This window comes from Lutra lutra, chromosome 12, assembly GCF_902655055.1.
Source record: "Lutra lutra chromosome 12, mLutLut1.2, whole genome shotgun sequence".
NCBI classification, from domain to species: Eukaryota; Metazoa; Chordata; class Mammalia; order Carnivora; family Mustelidae; genus Lutra; species Lutra lutra.
This window is the reverse complement of record NC_062289.1, coordinates 76,745,744-76,759,593: the sequence shown is the minus strand read 5'-3', so window position 1 is coordinate 76,759,593 and position 13,850 is coordinate 76,745,744. Positions and strand designations below refer to the sequence as shown.

At 51.0% G+C, this 13,850-nt stretch overlaps 1 protein-coding gene across 3 annotated transcripts in view; it reads left to right on the top strand.

Annotated features, from left to right (window-relative positions):
- The window catches only part of SGSM1 (small G protein signaling modulator 1), a 95,064-nt gene that overhangs the window by 48,521 nt on the left and 32,693 nt on the right, over nt 1-13,850 (top strand). For 2 of the 3 annotated variants that reach the window (XM_047697826.1, XM_047697823.1), the window contains exons 9-13: nt 1,003-1,127; nt 4,206-4,273; nt 5,347-5,510; nt 5,911-6,043; nt 12,140-12,278. In XM_047697826.1, the coding sequence (XP_047553782.1) occupies nt 1,003-1,127; nt 4,206-4,273; nt 5,347-5,510; nt 5,911-6,043; nt 12,140-12,278 (629 nt within the window). Of the gene's footprint in view, nt 1-1,002; nt 1,128-4,205; nt 4,274-5,346; nt 5,511-5,910; nt 6,044-9,699; nt 9,865-12,139; nt 12,279-13,850 lie in introns of all 3 variants that reach the window. The other variant, XM_047697827.1, reaches the window with a different exon arrangement.

The window sequence follows — 13,850 nt, the reverse complement described above, 5'->3', positions numbered from 1 at the left end:
AAGCCTGCTTCTCCCTCTCCTTCTGTAGCTGCTCCTGCTTGTGCTCACTCACTCTCCCTCTCTGTCTTTGTCAAATAAATAAATAAATAAAGTCTTAAAAAAAAAATACCTGAATTAAAGTAACAACATCTGAACAGCTAGGCCCGAATTTGCGTGAGATCAGGCCGTGACCTCAGTGATTATGAGATGCCACTCTGTCAGGTGCATCCCCATTTCAGGTGCATTACTATGTGAAAACCAGTCATGAAATTGTGCTCCATCATGGGGCTGCAGGCTTGTGTGGTTAAATGGGGACCGTGTCCCTGCAGCCAAGCCAGGTTTGGTGCACACACTAGGTGCTCAGTAAATGCCAGCGTCTATCTCCCCATGGTGTACAGGCTAATTTGGTGGAGAAATCACCTCCTCTATGAGTGAGGCTTGGAGATAGCCCCCTCCCTCACACCCCACTTGGGGTAAAGCAGAAGGAGCAGGTGAGAAGCTCTGAAGGCTAACTGGGAAGACAGAAGATTAGGCTGCTGGGGCAGAGAGTACAGTGTGGGTATTTGGGGATTCTGGAAAATGTCTGTGGATGGGACATAGAGCTCAGCTGCCCTCTTTTTCCCCCTTAAGACTGGCCAAAATGATGCCAGATAAATGTCTTCTGTTAAGGAGAGGATGGGGGTGAAGAGAGGTAGAGCTCCTTCCTAATTGTAGAGAGCCACCAACCCTGCCTTTACAGTAGAGCTCCTGGACCTTGGTTGAGGGGAGGAGGTGTGAGTATGAAAGTCGGGGAGGAGGCAGACAGTTTTCCTAGCTGGATCTACAAAACCCATCCTGAGGGATTGGTTACAAACTGCTTTTCTTGGCATGGCCACCTAGAAGGAGGTTCAGGATCTTCCAAATGGCCATGGTCTTGGAGGGCATGACGTAGCCTCTTGGTTCTAGTTATGCATCTTAAGTCAGATGGGCCAGGACCCACAATCACTGTGACACTTTAACCAAGCCTGTGCCCTCTCTCTGCAGAGGGATGATATGGAGGCTGTGCCAGGGTACCTGTCCCTGCACCAGACAGCTGATGTCATGACCTTGAAGTGGACGCCGAACCAGCTAATGAATGGGTCGATGGGGGACCTGGACTATGAAAAGAGGTAAGATGCCGGGTCCCTCTCCTACCCTTCACACAGGGAAGTTTGTGCTCTGTCCATCATGCCCTGCCCCGGCCGCTTGGCCCAGCCTGCCTGCAGTGGTGGCCTTACAGGTAGCTCATTGGGAGGATCTAGAAACCAGCAAGAAGAATGTTAGGGCATGGGAGTTAGGCAAACCCTGGTCAAAGCACCATGCAGTGGCAGAAATCTTAACAGAGATCTTGGAAGCCTGCCAATGGCAAATATTCCCCCATCTGCCGCCTCCCTTCCCATCACTTGGTCAAGAAGGAAAGCGGGAGGCCATGGTTGGTGGGTATCTGGTCCGGGGCTGCATCTCCCTCTGATACCCTGGGATCTATAAGGCTCAGCAAAGGCTTTGGGGTCATGCTCTGAAGAAACTCAGAAACCAGGGATTCCCTGCTGCAATTCCCTGTCCCAGCACAATAGGGAAGGGCCCTAGAAGGAACACAGACAGAAGACAGGCACTGTGCAGAGTGTGTCCAGCCTGATTATTTCAGCTCAAGGAGTCCTGGCAGCTGCGTTTATAAAATAAGGGCTCTTTACACGGAACATAAACAGAACACCCTTATTGTGTTCTGTTTTGTGTTAGGCTTCAGTGTGAGGAACCCCAGGCCTTGGTGTGATTGATGCTGTTCTCTAAGCTGGCCACTTCCTGTGCCGAGGGGGCCATCTGTCTTCAGAGACAGTCAATGGGAGGTACAGACTGTTTTGGGCTGGGCCACATAACTCAGCTCCAGCCCGATTCCAGGGTTCTGAAACCCTCCCCGAGGAACAGTGCAGGGCCAATGAGATGCCCCTGGCCCAGGACCTTGTTTCATCCTATTCATCTTAAACCCCAGGCCTTCCCTGACTTGCCAGATGAATTTGGATTACATGGAGCCCGGAATCTCCTTCATAGCATTTATAAAATCGTGCTCACGTAATAAATCTGTGTCCACCCATATACCAGCTGTTATGTTCTAGACCTCATTTCCATGAAGGCAAGGACTCTTTGATGCTCACGTCTTCTCTCCAGCATCTGCCACCTGTCAATGCCTGGATGATCTCTGTGAAATGAAGCAGGGAAGTCAGGGGACCTGGATTCATTCATCAGATATTGACAGAGCAGCTGTGATGTGCTAGGCCCTGGGCTAAATGAGAGAGAGCAGATGAAGAAAAGGAGAGGAAAACCTTTACCTTTTCAGAGTTTATCTTGTATTTACATTATACTGGAGGGAACACGAATATGTGGGTAAATGCATAAATGTACTTTACAAAACCACGTGTTTGCTCGGTCCTCATCCCCCTGGGTGACTTGAGGTATGTTTCTCTTTATTTCTGGGCCTCAGTTTCCCCCCTTCTATCAAATGAGGGGGCTGAGTAAGTGATCTCCCCGAACTCTCAGAGGGTTCCCAAAGGGTTTACAGGGGCTCCCCATACACTGAAGTCTCTTCTGTCAAACATCACAGCCCTAGGGCCCTGTTCGTTGGTTGGACTTAAGCCCAGGGTAATGTGGGCAGACAACTTTTAATGCTGTTTCAGAGAAACACTGAACCAAAGGATTGCCAAGCAACCCCCACCCCTCCTCCAGCTCAGATCACTGGGGCCTCCATCTTTCTGCCTCACCTTTTCCTCTGTGAACAGGCACATCATAGACACATCGATATTTGGTTCCAGTGGAGTCTGCACTTTAAAGGTCATTACTGATGGGGCTGGAGACTTCCCCTGCCTGGGCTCTGAAACCCCCCATTGATCCTTGTTACTCCTGCCTGGAACCTGGAACTCAGTGAAGGAGAAAAAGCCAGTGGGCAGAAACATCAGGGTTAGCGTGTAGGAAATGGGAGCACCCAGGGATTCCAGCGTCTCTTTGGGGACCAAGAGACGATGAAAAGAAGGCGGCGTGGTCCTCATCTGAGGAGCTTCAGGACCTCTTCTCTTGTCCCGCCCAGTACCCTCTCTTATACAATGAGGGTCAGAGGTCCCCAGCTGGCTTTCCTAGTGTACACAAGGAAATATCACCCAAGAGTGCTATTTGGGTGATATTTGGGTGGCTATTCGGGCTCTGGAGTCAGTGTGCACTTGGCTCAGATCTCAGCCCTGCCATGTGGAGAAGCAGCTGGAATTCCCCCCACAGCCACTTCACAGACCAGTTTGGGAGTTTCTCTCAGACCTACCCTTACTACGTGACCCAGCAGTTCTACTTTAGGAAGCTGTTAAAACATGTAAAATGAAAACAGAAGCTCAGTTCTTGCTCATTCCCAGTTGAGTGATCTTGGACAGTCAGCTTCCCCTTCCGAGCCTCAGTTTGTTCATCTGCTGTAAAATGGGGATGTGATAATGGAAGCTTGGAATAGGCATACAGGAAAGAGTCAGTGAGAAAATGCAGGTAGAGCCCTTAGCCAGGAGGCTGGAACCTGGAGGCTGTTTGTGTCAAGTTACACAGCTCCAAAGGGACTGTGGCCACAGCTCCTCCTTGCTGGTGTCTGGTGGTAGTTGGAGAGTTGCTCTGTTTACTGGGCACCCTAGGGCAGCCATTAGCTCTGAATATTATTCTCTGAGCATCTTGTAGAAGTGAGCAAAACCCAGTTATTGTCCAGATCAGCACCTCTCAGGGAGACAGGAGAAAACAAACCATTGCAACCCTAGGACATGGGCACGATGCAGGAGTCTGGGGAAGGACCTCCTGGCTAAGACTCACATGCAAGGGGCTCTGTAGAGGCTGCTACTCTGAAAACCCCTGTGTGCTTGGCTGCCCTCTGAGAATGTTCGCTCCATGGGCCCTGGGAAGGCTGACTCTGCTACAGACCAGAGCAGGAAGGTCCCGTAGAGAGCTTCTCTTCCAACTTCCTCATGTTGCAGCTAGGGAAACTGAGGCCCAGAGAGGAGAAGGGACTGATTCAGTATAGTTGGTGGAAGTTGGATTTGAAGTCTGACAAACAGATGTTGGGGACTGGTGGGTCTAGTGACCCACCAGTGAGAAGGGTGCAGAAGCCCATGAGTGTGGTCTTCTGGCCTTCTGGTCCCTTTGCCACGACGAGGTGAGCAGGCACCCTGTGGACCTAACCATCCCTCCACTTCTAGCGTCTACTGGGACTATGCCATGACCATCCGCCTAGAGGAGATTGTGTATCTGCACTGCCACCAGCAAGGTAGGGACCGTGGGGGGGCACGAAGCCAGGGTGTTCCTCCTGCCTCCCCTGCCTGGCCCCATATCCTTACTACCGGTATAGCCTCAAACAAGTGAATTCTCCTCACTGAGCCTCAGTTTCCCCATCTATGAAATGGAAGCACAGCAGCACCTTCTCTTGGCCTTGTTGTGAACATCCTATGATGAATGATAAGGGCTCAGCATCCCACCCATAGTGTTAGTGGCTAACACCTACTGAGCTCTTGTGATGTGCCAAGCAAGGCTCTAAACAGCTTAGCACAAAGTCACACAGCCTGGAAGCTCCAGAGTTTGGACTCGAAATCAGGTCTTTGTCATTCCAAAGCCGGAGCTCTGAAGATCCAGGATTAATCACTAGAGTTCTCCTTTAAAGTTCAGAGAAGGTACATTCAGAACAAGCAGGCCATCCTGCTGTAGGAAGCTAGGGATCTGTGTCCCACCAAGACAAGAAACATTAAGCTTCTTGAGTGAGACAGACCTGGGTTCAGATCCAGGCCCTACTGTGCAGCCCTGGGCAAGGTACATAGACTCTCTGAGTCTTGGTTCCATCATTTGTAAAATAGACCATAATAGATAGACCTCATAGGTCTATTTTGAGTATTCAAAATACTCAGAAGACACTGCCTTTAATGTGCTGTGCTTACATACGATAAGTGCTCAATATGTGCTAGCAAGTGAAATACTGCCTTGAGAAGGGGAAGATCTGAAAGGTCCCATACAAAAATAGGTCAGGTTGATTCATAGAGGGTGCTTGAGGAGCGTCGGATGTTTGGGGCACCATTTCCCTTCAGTGGGTGACTTCACAGAGGCCAGCCATACTGTTCTGGACCGTGTCCTATATCACCCGGTCAGTGACCCTAGCAGGTAGGATTTAAGAGGCCCGGTGGAGGTTAAAAACTGCTCTCGACCTTCTGCCTAGGCCTTTCCCAGAGCCTTGGAGCAGGTCCCTGGGACTGGCTTGGCATGCCTGGGGGGATGTGTGTGCTGGGAGTGCCCCATCCCCATGCCTCATAGTGACTTCCCATCGGGTCTCCTCCGGCTGGGTCATGGTGGCAGTGGACAGCGGCGGGACAGTGGTGCTGGTCAGCCAGGACGGGATCCAGAGGCCGCCCTTCCGCTTCCCCAAGGGAGGACACCTCCTACAGTTCCTCTCGTGCCTGGAAAACGGGCTGCTCCCTCATGGGCAGCTGGACCCTCCACTCTGGTCTCAGCGGGGAAAGGTGAGTGATCGCAGGGGCCCCGGGGAGGCTGGAGTGGGGGTCAGCTGTGGGGAGTGATCATCTTTTTGAGGGAGAGAGGGAGAGGGAGGGGAGCATGAGCTTGTGCACAAGCAGGGTGGGAAAGGGGTGGGTGAGCAGGAGAATCCCAAGCAGGTTCATGCCCGGCGTGGAGCCTGAAAATTGGGGCTCAGTCTCACAGCTCTGAGATCATGACCTGAGCCGAAATCAAGAGTCGGATGCTTAACTGACTGAGCCACTCAGGTGCCTGGGGCAGTGGTCATTTTTGCCCGTGGATCCTTACATGGCTTTGTGGGCACATATCCCACTGAAACCCTCAGGCTGTACAGATTGTGGGAACAGGCGTATCCCAAGGACTGTGTAATGGGACACATTCTTTCAGGGCAAAGTATTTCCCAAGCTGCGCAAGCGAAGCCCTCAGGGTTCCGCCGAGTCCACGTCTTCAGACAAGGAAGATGACGAGGCCACAGATTACGTGTTCAGGATCATCTACCCCGGCATGCAGTCTGAATTTGGTAAGCTGACCCGTCTCTGGGCTCCCTGGATCCACCAGTTAGCTGATCATGCGAAGGATTCCAGGTGTTTGGGATTAGAAGACCAGTCTGGACTGGTCTGGACTCTGGAGTCAGCAGGGGTGGGGGGGGGTGGACCTGAAACCAGGGAGTTAGTATCTCGGTTTCTCCCCAAATGAGAACCACAGGTGACTTAGCTTAATAATAAAGACGCACCTGCCCAGGAGGTGGCCTGGGGTAGTGGCCGTGGGCTCTGGAATCCATCATCACCACGGGGTTATCATGAGGGTTACATGAGCTAATAGTTGAGAAGTTCTTCAAAAGAGGCCTGGCATTTATGAAGCATCCTATGGATGTCTGTTCAATAACTCGATATTAAGCTGTAGGTTCCTTTTGTCCACCTCATTTTATTTAACCTTTGGTGGCCCTGTTGTTCCGTCTGAGAGATAATGGCTCTGAGCCTCCCCTTGCATTACTGACTGCAGCTGGGCCATGAGAGGCTCTCTGGAAAGCAGATGTCCTCCTGGCAAGGGTAGGCTAACCATGCCAGGCCTCATGTTTCTGCATCACCAAGAGCCCAAGAGTATCCTGAAGTATTCACCACTACATCTCTTCCTACCCAGGAGCAGGGTCTGGAACCCTCCCAGCCTGTTGGGAGGACATGAGTTTTACCGCCCCACCAGAGAGCTGATTGATCAGAGGAGCCCGATGCCTTGGGCCTGCCTTCCCAGGAAACTCTCTGCACAGGGGCTCATCCAACAAACAATGTGTAGGCACCTGCTGGGAGCCAGGCTGGGTGCTGGGTGTCTTTCTTACTTGGGGGCGGTCCATGTTAGTGTGTTGTGGTTCTGCATGTGTCAGCAGAAGAGACACTGGCTGTGCCTACCCACACCCCTCTGTGCCTGCCACTCTGCAGCCAGCCCCCATCCTAGAGTGCCTTCTGCCCATGGCGGGGGCGGGGGGTAGAAGTGTCAGGGAGTCAGAGCCTCACTGGAGCAGCCCTCAGCCAAGGACGGGCAGGATTCAGTGTCTCAATGCCCGGGCTCCCTCGCGCCCCACCCCCCAGCAAGAAAGCCCTGGCCTATGTGTTCTACACATCTCCCAGACACCCCTCTCCCCTCTGCTGGGAGATCAAGCAGCAGTTTCCCATGGTGGTGACCCACGTGGTAACCCTTGGCAGAACCTTCTCCTGTCGCTTCACCTCTCCTACCCATGTTTCTTAGAAACATCTCCCAGATATGCTCCTGGGACTTGAATTCTTTTCTGCCCCTGGAGAAACCCCAGTGGACTCAGTTTAACTAGAACAAAGCTTCTCAATGGTAGTACCACTGACATTTTAGATGGAATAATTATTGGTGGTTCTTGGTAAGGGGCACTATGGGCCTTGTAGGATATCAGGCAGCATCCCTGCCATCCCCCTGGCCCCTGACTAACTGCCATCTGCCCACACCCCACCACCAAGTGGGGACAACCAGAAATGTCTCCAGGCACTGCTGGGTTCCCACTGGGAGCAGAATCGCCCTCTGTTGAGAAAAGCACACATCCCTGCACTCACCTGTGCCCCTTCAGTGTGGCCAAGTGACTTGCCCTCTGTGGGCCTCATTCTTTGTCTGTAGAATGGGGAGGACAGCCCCATTCTGTTCCCATACAGGATCCTATTCTGAGGAGTTATTGTCAGACACCTAACTTGAAATGCTTGACAGACGCTCCATCAGTAATACTGGGTACTGTGTGCCAAGCCTGCCTTTGTCCCTCCAATGTTGTAACTAATTTAATCCTCACCACAGTCTTCCTAGGCAGGTACCAGTGTCCTCAGCAACCTCTGTTTTTCAGAAGAGGAAACGGAGGCACAGAAAGGTTGAGAAACTGGTCCAGAGAGGCACAGCTAATCCTTGGCACGTTTGGAATTTAAGCCCAGGTGCCCTGGCTCCAGAGCTTGCAGATTGTTTTGACAGATTGTGGTCTCACCCATTTCCTCCCCACGTTCAGATTCAGCCCACATGGTAATGGCGCCCCATCCTTGGTTGATTTTCTCCAGGGGCCTGAGCCTCACAGAGCTAACACAAACAATCATGCATGGTTTTCATCTTTGAGAGCAAGAAAGTCCTTCCTGAAGAAGTGCCCAAGTCAGAAATGGGCAAACTCCCTCCTGTGGTCCAAATTCGGCCCACTGCCTGTTTTTGTAAATAAAGTTTTATTGGAACACAGCCACGCCCACTCCTAGCCATATTGTGTGTGACTGCTTTCACACCCCAGCAGTGGAGTGCGATTGTTGTGACAGAGACCATATGGCCCACAAAGCCAAAAATATTTACTATCTATCTGGCCCTTTATAGAAAAAGTTTGTGGAGAGGAGTTTGGGCCTGTGGGAGGGATGATGTGGCCATAAATGGTTCTAAACTCCCTCTCAGTATCTTTGTGCCTCTGTCTCCAACACCTGGTCCTTGGGCACAGAGGAGGCAGAGACAAGTTCTGAAACGTGGAGTCAGGTTCAGAGTCAGAGGAGGGCATTTCCAGACTCCCATGTTGCTGGGACTGTCTGTACCATCTGGCATGGTAGGCGTGAGCCGCATGCAGCTCCCAAGCACTTGAAATGCAGCGAATTCGAATGGAGATGTGCCCTAAGTGCAAAAGACACTCACATTCTGAAGACTTTGGAGGAAAACCAGAAAAGAATGCAAAATATCTTACCAGTCATTTTATATTGACTCTCAGTTAAAATGGTCACATTAGGGATATACTGGGTTAAACAGAATATATTGCTGAAATTGATTTCATCTGTTTCTTTTCCTCCTTTTAGTGTGGCTACAGGAAACTTCTAAATTAAGCATGTGGCTCAGGGTGGATTCCTATTGAACAGAGATGGTCTAGGGCAGGGCTGACATACTGGACTGAATAATGATGTGTGATGTATTTGGTGGGGGTGGGGTGTCTTGTGTCTGGCTTCTACCCACTGGATAGATGCCAGTAGCATCTACCAAATTCTCAGGTTGTGACAATAAAAAATGTCTCCAGACATTGCCAAAAGCCCTTGAGGGGACAGAATTGCCCCCATTGAGAACTGCTGGTCTGGATAGTGCATGGATAATATCGGGGGTGGGGGGGATATCAGTCAGAAGACTGTGAATAGGGTCTTGGGGTCTGATGCCCTGGGTCAGAGTCCTAGCTCCACTCTTTGTTCCCTGGGTGGTCTTAGGCATGATGCTTACATCTGTGCCTCAGTTCCCAAGTCTGGAAAACAGGATAATAATACTTGCTCTCAGTAGGTGATAGCTGTCATTAGTGGAAAGAGAAGCAGGACCTCAGTGAGAAAAGGCTCTTAATGCCAGTTACCACCTGCTAGGGCTGTGGGTGGTTAAGCACTGTTGTCCTTCTGAGCCTCAGTTTCCACTTCTGCAGAATGGGAGAAGAGATGGATCCCCAGTGGGGTCACTAAGGATGAGAAAGCAAGCCTGTGCCTGCACAGCAGGCAGCACATAGTAGAGCATTTTACAAACATCAGCATTCTTTCTTCCTTGATGCCAACACAGTACATGGGAGCTGTGCAGAGCCAGGCAGGGGAGAGGTAAAGCCCCGAAGGGTGGGTTCTTTGGCTGTTTCTGTGTTCTGCCCACCTCAGACATTTCGTTTCACTGGTGTTTTTTGTTTTGTGTCTTAAGTTGCTCCTGACCCCCTGGGCAGCACTGCCCCCAATTCCATAAGACCCACCTGGATGGTGGTTCCTGCTGGCTGGTCCGTGCTGGTGGTGGCCAGGGGCGGTCAGTGGGCACGAACCGGATGGAACGCCGCCTTCCCCAGGCCGGGCCTGAAGCAGCAGCCCCCCAGTAATGTCGGGGTACTTCCCACACCTGGGGCTGGGTGCTGGCCACCTCTGCCATGTTGTCATTTGAATCTTGGTCCCCAGGGCGAGGGAAGCAGGAGCCAAACAGATGCTCTCATGCTGTCCAGCCTCCACGTGGCAGAATGCTGCGAAGAGTGTTGTGGGACCTGTAGGGAAGTCATCCACTGGTGATGCCGGCAGAGTATGAGGGGCCGGGGCCGGGGCCGAGGCATATGGGCCACACCTTGCTGAAACTGATCCGTGCTTCCCTGAGATTGGTGGAGACCTGGGGATGCTTTTCTAGAACATTTTACAGGGGCTCACTGGTCTTTCATGGTCAGCTCATCAGTGAGTCAGCTTGGGGAAGATATTTCTGCACTATCCTGGGTAGGGCTGGGCCCTGAGCTCAGGTAACAGGTGGCCCTGGATCCACAACTCCCCCCTTGCAGCCCAAGAGAAGAAGCCAAGATTACCTGTTATCCTTGGAAGGCATGGCCTGTGGGACAGATGGACACCCTTCTCAGTCTCCTAGGTCAGAGCTTGGCAAACTAGGGCCCATGGGCCAGAGCCAGCCTCATTTGGTGCGACCCATGAGCTAAGAATGGTTTTTACATTTTTTTTAATGATTGAAAAAAAATCAAAAGAATCGTAATATTTGTGACCTGTGAAAAATGATACGAAAGTCAGATTTCAGTGTCCATAAGTAAAGTTTTTTTTTTTTTTAAATATTTTGTATATTCGATAGAGACACAGCAAGAGAGGGAACACAAGCAGGGGGAGTGGGAGAGGGAGAAGCAGGCTTCCCACTGAGCTGGGAGCCTGATGCAGGGCTCGATCCCAGGACCCTGGGATCATGACCCGAGCCAAAGGAAGATGCTTAACGACTGAGCCACCCAGGCGCCCCCATAAATAAAGGTTTTTTTTAAAGATTTTATTTATTTATTTGACAGACAGAGAGGCTCACAAGAGAGGCAGGCAGAGAAAGAGGGGGATCAGGCTCCCCACTGAGCAGAGAGCCCTATGCGGGGCTCGATCCTAGGACCCCGAGGTCATGACCTGAGCTGAAGGCAGAGCTCAACCCACTGAGCCACCCAGGTGCCCCCCATAAATAAAGTTTTATTGGAACCTAGCCATGCTCACATGTTTTCATCTTGTGGATGGCTGTTTTGCACAATGACGGCAAAGTTGAGTGGTTGTGATTGTGGCCAAAGGGTTCACAAACCCTAAAATGTTTACTGTCTGGCCCTTGATGGAAAATTGCCTACTGAGCCCTGTCCTAGAAAAAGTATAGTCTTTGCACCTGTCTGGAACTGCCAAGAGGCCAGGAAGTTAATGATAGAAATTATAATGTATGAGTCACCATTGCGTTTGCCATGCAGCTGTGGAGACATGGTGATTTCCATGGAGCTGGAAGAGAAGGCAGGGAGGGAAACTCTGAGTGCTGTATCCTGGGAGCCCAAGATCAGGAACACCAATATCCATGTTAGGAGATCAGTCATGCCCTCTTGGTTCTCGAACGTGGCTGCTGTTATCAAAATTGTCTTTTGATATACAGACTTAAAGTCTCTATCTCCAGGAGGTTTAAGTTCAGTAGGTCAGGGGTGGGATACAGGCATATGGCTTTTTAATAAGTCCCCCATGATTCTGGGTGGGGATCACCCACTCGTTTGAGACCTATTGATGGAACAGCTATATGGCTCAGGATGATGGACAGTGCAGGTGGGCTCATCAGCAGGAACTCCCCTGGGTCCCTTGCCCTTGGGAGCCCTGCCTCATCTGTTGAGTTAGGCTCCCTTCTGTCTCTCTACTAGAGACTCTCATTCCCAGAGAGTCTATCTCTGGGGACTCAGGATCATCATCCTTCCTCAGAAGACCCCATCAGGCTCCTCTCCCTTCTTGTTAGCCTTCTGTGAGGACACTTGAATGACAACATGGTGAGGCTTGGCTTCCTGTTCTGGTACTGGGTCTGTTTTCTTGGGTCTTGTCTCCCTTTCTCTCTATCTCTCCCCCCACACCCCACTTCTTCCTCTCTCTTCAGCTGTCTTCAGCTCTGCCTGTCTGCTGAGGGCCCTGGGTCTTGGTGGTAGCTTTCACTGAATCAGGTGGACTCATAGGTCTGGGTCAGATAATGATTGGGGTTGCTGTCTCTGACTGTCAAATTCAGGGTCTTTCCCTGTCCCTGTGCTGGCCTAGAGGTGAGCTGCTTGCTTTGGGATGAGGTTTCTGTGACCCACATAGGCCTAACCGGATCTCTTGCTCCATGCTCCTGTCCACCATAGTCCCCCAGGACCTAATGGATGTCTCCGTGAGCAACCTACCACCCCTATGGCAACCCAGCCCCCGGAAATCCTCCTGCTCGTCCTGCTCACAGAGTGGCTTGGTCGACGGCGGCTCATCCAATGGCTGCAACCATGAAAGGTATGAGGGCCTTAATCTGTGGGCCATAATCCTTATGGAGGGATTTACCAAAGATTTATAGATGCCATTCCTTGCCTAGCACTGAATTCAGAGGAGGAACATAAGTTATGGAATCGTCAAGGAACATAAGTTATGGAACATAAGTTATGGAATAGCCTTGTGAAGTCCTAGCTGTCTTTGCTTCCTTCCATGTATCAGTCAGGATAACCAAGGTTATGTTGCAGTAACAAACAGTCCTGAAATCTCAGTCGCTCAATAGGACAAAGGGTGATTTATCATGCATACCATGTGTCTCTCGTGGGTTAGCTGGGGGCTCTGCTTGCGGCACACTAAAGGGCCTGGCTAATGGAGCCAAACCGTCTAGAATATTCCCAGTCCCAGTGACAGAGCAAAAGGTAGCTCTGGGGCACCTGGACAACAATGAGAGGTTCCACCTTGGATGCAAGATATACTCTCTCTGCTCATGCCTCATTGACCCCATCCACAGCAGGCCAGGAAGCACAGTCCTGTCATGCTCCTGGAAGGCAGAAACTAGAAATACTACTCACTGCCAACCACACGTGCCTCAGTTTGCTCCTCCACCGAATGGGGATACAAATGTTTGCTTTGTATAGCTATTGTAAGGACAAATCAGATACCGGTCTAACATGGCCAGCATGTGGTACCCAGTGCCTGGCAATGTTCAGTAAGTAACGCTTCTTATTTTATTGGATAAAGTTTGATCCCCAGATCATCTCTGTCCTGGCCCATAGATCTCATGTGTCTTCAGGGCTGCCCAGTACAATAATGAGACTGGTCTTGACTCCCAGCTGACCCCGCCTGGCCTGCCTGGGAAGGATGGAATCCTTTTTTCCATGCTGGGCCTCTGGCCCAGTGGGTGGTCCAGTCTTCAGCCAGAGGAGCTCAAGGTGTGGGAGCTGGCATCACATTTTTGCAGTCATCTAAGGCCTGGCTTTAAGCACATGGTCCAAAAGCAGAATCTGCATTTAACTTGATCCTAAGCTCGTGTGCGCATTGTCAGTTTGAGAAGCACCCCTGTAACCAGAGTCTCTCCTGTTTGTGTGCTTCAGAACCACCAGGGGAAGGTGACACTGCTTCTGAGACAATTCCATAGGGGTCCTGATCCAGTAGGTGTGTGTGGGGCCCAGGAATACACATGTTGGAGAAATGCCAAGTGATTCTTGGGCTGTGGTCCAGGGGGCATTGAAAAACGCCATTCTAACCTAGTGTCCCCGTTTGTGGCATCTGCTTACATACCTAGAGTGATGGGAAGCTCACCCTCTTTCATATAGCCAAGTCTGTTGTGGGACGGCTGTGTGTGTGATGCTGTTCTTAGGTAAACTGACCAACCCTGAGCCCCACCAACATGAGGGCACGATGAGGGTTTTCATTTTCATGTTTTTTCCATTTTCATGTTTAATGGTTCCATGTGTGTAACTGGAGCACTTTAGCCACGCCTCCTTCCTGTCTTTTTCAGTTTTCCTGGGTATCCCCAGGATGTCCTGAGAAAAAATATGCGGAAATTCCTCCATTCTGTTCTCTGCGAGGATGCACAACACTCCCATCAGCAGT